Source organism: Cibotium barometz, chromosome 44 (assembly GCF_041138505.1).
Source record: "Cibotium barometz isolate CiBa-2024 chromosome 44, ASM4113850v1, whole genome shotgun sequence".
NCBI classification, from domain to species: domain Eukaryota; kingdom Viridiplantae; phylum Streptophyta; class Polypodiopsida; order Cyatheales; family Cibotiaceae; genus Cibotium; species Cibotium barometz.
The window spans coordinates 24,241,092-24,248,816 of record NC_141089.1 but is presented as its reverse complement, the minus strand read 5'-3'; the positions used below and the strand labels follow the sequence as shown (position 1 = coordinate 24,248,816).

The 7,725-nt window shown below is 40.4% G+C and overlaps 1 protein-coding gene across 1 annotated transcript; it reads right to left on the bottom strand.

The window, feature by feature from the left end:
* Positions 1-1,288: 1,288 nt before the first annotated feature.
* Positions 1,289-2,665, bottom strand: LOC147613109 (uncharacterized). Its single transcript, XM_086782036.1, has 2 exons — positions 1,831-2,665; positions 1,289-1,581 (listed from the first exon to the last, which is right to left on the bottom strand). Exons 1-2 carry the CDS (start codon positions 2,403-2,405, stop codon positions 1,407-1,409), a joined length of 750 nt encoding a protein of 249 aa, XP_086638162.1. The 5' UTR covers positions 2,406-2,665; the 3' UTR covers positions 1,289-1,406.
* Positions 2,666-7,725: the final 5,060 nt, after the last annotated feature.

Genomic DNA, 7,725 nt, shown 5'->3' with positions numbered 1-7,725 from the left:
TTTTCCCCTTTTGCTTCGATTGATTTTTTGCTTCATTGTCTCTTATTCTCCTCTATGCCAACATCGTTTGTTTCATCGCCTTCTGTTCTCCATTAAAACCCTCTTTGCCTCCAAACAACATGCTGCTCATCATCATACACTAACAACAGATTTGAATTTTTGCATCTCATCTTGGTCAACTCAAATGCAATATAATGGGTAGGAGCATGGTACCAAGCTTGGCACTATGCTTTCTTTGCTTTTTTTTAAAGCATTATGCCTTTTCATTACATGCTATGATCTCGTTTCTCTTGACTGCATTACATAATTCTTTACTTCATGACTCCAAATAACCCTAAACACGAACACACCTATCTTGAGAAATCTTGATGTTGTATATATGATCTTCCTTATTTCATGAATATGTTGACTCAACTAACCTTCTAAACCTTTTCCCCTGCACGAAATCAGAAAAAATCACTAATATCCTTTACCTTAAAAAACCAATCAAGTCGTAAAAAAACTTGACTGTTGTTTCATGCCTAACCCTTTTTTCTCAAAATGAATGCTTAATGCTCTAATTGGACCATCCATTGGAATCCAAGGTCCAAAATCCTAATGTTCTTATTAGACCATCCCATTGACCAATCTAATGCCAAAATCTTGACATGAAAAACTCCACGTTTACGGCAGTACATGGGTGTCTACACAATCGACAAATTCATGATTCACTCTTGTCCGTGAAAAACCAAGGATTTTTTCACCTCGTGAAAACCATGAATTGTTCATGTGCAAAACTTATTAGTGACTAAGCTAAGTCATTCACACAACAAAAATAGCACATATGTTTCTTAAATTGAATGGAGGATTCTTATTACGGTACACGTCGCAATATGCTAAGATTTCACTAGCAATTTTAATTCGAGATGTCGCGGAATTCCCAATTTTTCACCTTTAAGCTTTTTGTTTACTTGTTTTAAACATGTTATGCATAGATTGAGAAGACAGTAATACTTTGCTTGAAGGCTTAAACATGTGCTTTTTTTTTTCTTTTTTTCTTTTTTGGAGGGGCCGGGGGGTGTTGTGGTAATCGATTGTGAGGCTGGATACACTCTGCCTGTGTGAAAATGCCAGAAAATTACTCCGACCCAAACTCATATTAAGCCGAGAAGCTGACCCAGCATGGCAGCGGCAAGCAGGGCAGTCTCTAACCACCCTAAGTGTAAGCTAATGAGAAATCCTAAGGGAGGAATCGGGAGACCGATGATGAGCGATAAAGCTCATCCTTTTCGTGATCTTGTTGCTCACAGAGTTGTTTCTTCTCAACGTGGGCTTAGAGCTCCTGATCATCAGAGTGCCAGTGGCATCATAATCCAACTTCTCCACCCTGAATGCGAAGGGGAAAGCTGATTTGTCTTGGGCGGCTGTCACCGTCCACACCCCATCTCTCTCGAAGCCCACTTGTGTGGACACATCCACCCCCCCAACCTTTGCGGGTGCTGCTGCGACTTTCCCTTAACGTCTGCTTGGGCCTGGTTATCGGCTTCGATTTTGATTTTGTTTGCGTACATGATCTCGGTAACCACCCAAAGGGTCTGGCCCCTGTGCGATACATCAACAAGCCACCACATGAATAAAAGGACGGGCACCCATGAAAGCGTCGATCACTTGTTGAAGCGTAGAGGGCAGCGAACGAAGCAATAAACATCTTAAAAAGAGCAATTAAGTAATGAAGATTTTCGAATTTTGTAACGATTGAAAATTAAGAAATGGAGCTTTTTCCACACTCATCTCTCTCTCTCTCTCTCCCCCCTTAAGTAAAGAATTCAACAGAAATACTTTAAAGTTTACCTTTTGGATGACCATTGCAGCTGAGGCTGTGATGTATTGGGCCTCCAATATGCAGGCTCGCCGGTCGAACTACGCTCGGTCACCATGTTCATTAGAGTGTCCAAGATAACACGGTGGGACTTCACACCAGATACTGTGCAGTTGACCGTCTTGGAGCCCTTTGCGTGAAACTGTGCAGTGCTTGATCCCCCTGCGGTTATGGAGGCCATCAACGAGGTGGAAGACTTAATCGAGGCTTGGATATCCGCCATGCTCTCAACCTTGAACAAATACATGGCTATATCACCATTTCTTGACGATGTATTGGGCATAATTATGGGTTTATCATTCTCTAGCAGCATGTCCAAGCCCGCTGTTATGGGCCCTTCCACGTGCTCCTTCCAACCTTCGTCCTTCACGGCCACACTGAGCATGGAGCCTACCCTCACCATCGCCGTCCGGGTGTTGTGCCAAGGTAACCATCTGCTCCTTCTCTCATTAATGAAGATATCAAGCAGCTGCACGTTGCTAGACCAAGGGTCAAGCGGCAGCGCATGGTGGACCTTCTGAATGTACTCATCCCAACAGTGAGACATCCTTAATTATGGCAGGCTTCCAAGCAAATTTTTTTGCAAGAGAGAGAGACTAATTATGTAAATGTAAGTGGCAATGCAAATATATAATATCCTGGAGGACAGAAATAAAAATCAGAACTTAAATTCAGTAGGAAATATGTATGTCGGGAGAGAAATAAAATCGGGATAATAAAATGAGTTGGAGAGAGTGGGAATGAGGGACCGGGGGAGATATAAAAGCAAACTCTCACCAACTCCGGGGGGAAATTGAAAGGTTCAACCTTAATCATCTCGAGCCGAGTCAAGCGCTACTTGCTAGATAGCAGCTTATAGTTAGCCGCGCAGTCCTGATCCGTGAAAAGAAAGAAGCGCTACACGCATAGCAATAAAAGCGTGTGTGGGGAGAAGTTTTCCCACGCACGGGAGTACACTCTTCGTGCATTGCTCTTTTTTTCCCACCCCAGGACTCATATATCTACCGACCAACCAATCACCCTTAGACAAATTTCAACCAGCTTTAATACTTGAATGATCTGTTTTATCCCACACACACCTCACAAGTGCACAACAGCGCCTCCTCTTACATTTTTCATAATAATCCCTTTTTTGTATAGCATGGTGGGGCAGAGGCGTCAGGTTATCAACCTAGTGACTAGTCCTTGTTTTTTCGTCTAGCATGGCAGGGGAGAATCATTGTGCATGCTTACTCCAATGTTCCAAGAACTATTTTTATTGAACCTTGGTCCTTGCATAAACCCTTTTTACCATAGGTTCAAGAGGAAAAGATAATTTGGAACTTGCATTGGAATATGACTAAAAAACTTGACAATTTTGATGAGGATTTTTCAAAACTTGAACCGGCCTTAGGTTAAAGTGAACATGTCTTTCCCCAAACCTTGGCTTACTCTCCCTCATTTCTAGAAGCATTTATAAAGGCATATTTATGTGTCATAATATATCTCAAAGTGATTTACTATATAATAACTCTATATAATAAAATTTGTAATGTATGATATAATATAATAATATTATATTGTATAGTATATAAGTTTTCAATATCTACATAATATGGTTTATGTTTACCTAGTCTATTTCATGATTGTATTATCATATAATACAATACAATGTAATAATACATAAGATTAATGCATTAAGCCTATGCATAAGCTTAAAGCTAAAAGCATATGCACACTCTTAATGCATAGTCTTAATGCATAAGGCTTATGCATTAAGCCATATGCATAAGGCTTATGTATAAGCTTAAAGCTTAAAGCTCAAAGCCTATGCATACTCTTAATGCAAATGTAACATACCTCTGAGTTTAACCAAGTTATGATTTAAGACAATCATAAGTTTTGGATCCTATAGATTTCAATAATGAATTCCAGCAGATTTTTAGCAGCAAGAAATTTAAGTGTTAAAATTAAATAAAAATTCAATTTTGTGTTTTCTATTAGTTAATATGCCCAAAGGTAGCCTTTAAGTGTGTATATGTACATGCAAATCAAAATTTGACAAAAAAGTAAAACGTGATCTATTTTTGGACTTTAATTTTATATATGACCGATTTTGGCAATTCTGCCAGTGCTAAGTTGTAGACCGTGCATGTTATGGTAATTTTAGATACCCACCGACCGGTTTTTGATAATCAAGAGCAAAGTTATACTTGTTGAGTTGCAGCCCCCTAACAACAAATCCGAGAGGCTCGTGAAATCTACATCACTTTCACGGCTTTTGGAGAGAAGGCATGGATCCCAATCACTCAAGACATCATGAAATACATCAAGGAAGCACACAAACACTAGTTTAATTATTTTGCTTTAAATTATTTTGAGATTAAATAAATAAATCGACACCTGACGTAAGTGTGTATACGAGAGAATCTGAGTCCATGTATAGGGCATGCTTAACGATGAGTAATTCTTGAATTTCTTATTTATACATGATTGCCTTGGTCTATGCGACTCATAGAATAAACACCTTTGGTGGTACAAAATTAGATGACGAGAAACTCTACAAGAGTGTATGAGACTCTAGAAAGCTAAATCTCTTTTGTTTTCTAGTTATTCGAGGGCAAAGTGGGGAATTTGGCAGTTTGATAGTTTCATGCTGAAAACACAACTTTAGCCATTTGAAATGCTCTCAAAAAGACCTTAGAACTCATTTTTAGAGAACCATCACAAAGATATGTTTTATAGAGCATTAGAATTTCTAAAACTTTGTAGTTTTGACTTTGATTCCAAATAGATTGGAAGATTTTGAAAGAGACCAGTTGTTAGGCTTTGCCTTAGATATTGCTATCAAGATTCACTATCTTGTATATATAGACCAAATGGACTAATGCGTAAGCATAGTTATGACTTAGTTATAGCGACTAGAGATTATCTCCCTCGTTAGAGCGTCATAATTGATTATGTTAAAAATAAAGATTCGCATATAACTTGAAAGAATTAGAAGAATAAGAGAAGTTAAGGACTATTTGAATTAAAAGCTTGTTTTTATACTGGAAGTAGATTTTGATTAATTTGAATATTCTTCTCTTGAAAGATTATGGACTAGAGATGAGTGTAAGATAATATGTATGACTTGTGATTACTTTGTTTTGGAATGAATGATTGATATGTTGAGATATCGAGCTCATCTAGTGAGGCTGTGGACACTGATGACCCGCCTGGGGGATAGGCCCCACACTTACACCACTGGCATGGTTGGTGAGATCTTGGGTGATATGCGGCCAGTGGGATGACAGGCTGTGTCACAGCCATTCTAGAGACTGGCATATAGCGCCAGCTCATTTAGTTGGGTTCACACTATAGAGAACCCTTGTATGTATTGGTTGAGTACCTTTCTTACTATGCGTACTCTTATCTTTGTATATGGTGTGTTGAGTGTTGAGTGAAGAAGAAGAAGATTTTCAGCCTCTCACCTTGTGTGTTCTCTATTAGGGTTTTGTGAGTGTGTGTGTGCTTGCAAGAGCTCAAGCTCTCTTCCCCCCTACATCTTTTCATGGTATCAGAGCCTAGTCCATGCTAAGGGCTGATCTACAAGCAACAGAACCACAGGAAGCGATACGAGGGTAAGAGCTTCAACTACTCTTCCCTATTTGTGTTGGTGACTACACCCTTGTCGGGAGCTCTACGAGAGGCACCGGCAAACGATCTCTAATTAAGGAGCTTTCTTCGCGGGAGTAAAGCTATAGGGCAACTACACTGTCCGATCGAACTCCTATATCGGACAAAATTTTTTGGGCCGAAAACGCGATTCGGGCACGTCTAGGCCTCCGTTTTTCAGAAAACATGCGATTTCGAGCACTGTGGGTAAGTCGTTGATTCTCTGCGGAACTCTGTTTTAAGAACTGCAAGAAGACAGATTGGCTATGCAGACACTGTGGATGCTGCAAAGAGGTCAACAGTTGCCATTGGGTGTATGTAAGCACATTGAGGTCACTGGTTGTGACATTTGAGTCTACTACAGTACCGCCGTAGAAAATACAGCAGTTTGTGCAGGAAAAATCAGAGTGCTGTTTTTGGTAAATTTGTGTATCTGGCAAGATGTCAAATGATGGCATAACCAATATTGTTGCTGAGAAGCTTGATAAGAACAACTTCCATGCTTGGAGGTTCAGGTTGATGAATTTCCTGATGGGAAAGGGATATTGGGACTACATAGAAGGTGAACATAAAGAGGCACCGGAGATACCGGATATCAATCCGACTGCTGCTGCAGATGTGAAAGAGTTCAAGGATTGGAACCAAGGAGCCAGAAAGGTTATGTATTGGCTCTCTATCAGTATACAGGACACCATGATTTGGCACATTCAGGATGCCAAGTCTCCCAAGGAGGCATGGGACACCTTGGTAAAGCTCTATGAAACAAATACCAAGGCACGTAAGATACAGTTGAAGAATGAACTTCATATTGTGGAGAAAAAGAGCATTTCTGTGAATGACTATGCATTGAAGATAAAGAGTATTGTGGAATCCCTTGCATCTATTGGTATGTTAGTAGATGACGATGATAAGGTGGAAGTCTGTCTACGTGGTCTCAGGCCACAATACAAGGCGTTCAAGACGTCTATTCAGACTCGGGAAAACATTCTCAATTTTACAGATTTGGTATCTATGCTGATTATAGAAGAGAAGAGCTTGGGTGAAGACCAACAGTCTTCACAAAACAAAAACAGTTCAGAGCAACAGGCCTTCTACACAAGTTCAGGAAGAGGAAGAGGTAGAAGAGGCCGTGGACGGGGTCAAGGAGGTGGCCCAACAGGTAATCAGAATTATGGCCAGTAGCAGCAACAACAACAGTCCCAGAATTCACAACAACAACAACAACACGCAGGTGGAAGAGGCCGAGGCAGGGGGAGTCAAAGAGGTCGTGGAAATTGGCAAAGGCAGTATAATGATGCACGTGGATGCTTTTATTGTGGTGGTAAGCCTAGACATGTGCAGGCAGAATGTTATAAGAATAGGCTGACATGCAAAATGGAAAATTGCAACAGAATAACTATGCATCCTCCAGCAGAAACAATGACGATAATGAAAGGTTGTTTGTTATGCAGCATGTCGTGAATGCCATGTCTGAAAAATGTAGAAGCAGCACATAAAGATGATGTTTGGTACGTTGATTGAGGTGCTTCGAACCACATAACAAGTCATGGGGAGTGGTTCAAGAGATGAAAAACCTGGAAAGACCAGGTTTTGTGGAAATAGGGGATGACAGTGCTCATCCAATTGCCCATGTTGGAGATGTGCCATTGTCTATGCAGGATGGCAAAGTGAAGTACCTTGCAGATGTACTTCATGTACCGAACATAACAAAGAATCTAGTTTCAGTTGGCCAGATGATTGAGCAGGGTTTGTAGGTTCGGTTTAACCCTGATGGTTGTTATGTTGAAGACTTTAAAGACAAGTGCAGATTGGTTGCAAAAGGTAACAGAGTGGGCATAATGTTTACGTTAAATGCAAACATGTTTGAAGTGAGTGCTGCGATGTTTGCACATGGTTTAGGAATTGTTGCAGACACAGACATTTGGCATAAAAGAATTGGACATGTGAATGTGCAGAGAATGAAGTCTATGCAGACTAAAGGAATTGTGACAGGGCTGCCAAAATTTAAAGTGGAAGGTATGCAGAGAATATGTGAAGCATGCCACTTTGGAAAGCAAACAAATCATGTATTTCCACGTAACATATATGTGAGCAGAAATGCACTAGATGTTGTGCATTCAGATTTATGGGATCCTACGAAAACCATTTCTATGGGAGGCTACAGGGTTGCACAGAATGCAAGTCAGCAATCACAGTCTTTGAGTGGACCAGGAGAGTCCTCTTCTGGTGGG

Coding starts and splice junctions, on each gene's coding strand:
- LOC147613109 (XM_086782036.1), bottom strand. CDS start 2,405: ATGTCTCACTGTTGGGATGAGTACATTCAGAAGGTCCACCATGCGCTG. Junction 1,582..1,830: donor CTGCAATGGTCATCCAAAAG/GTAAACTTTAAA, acceptor TGTATCGCACAG/GGGCCAGACCCTTTGGGTGG.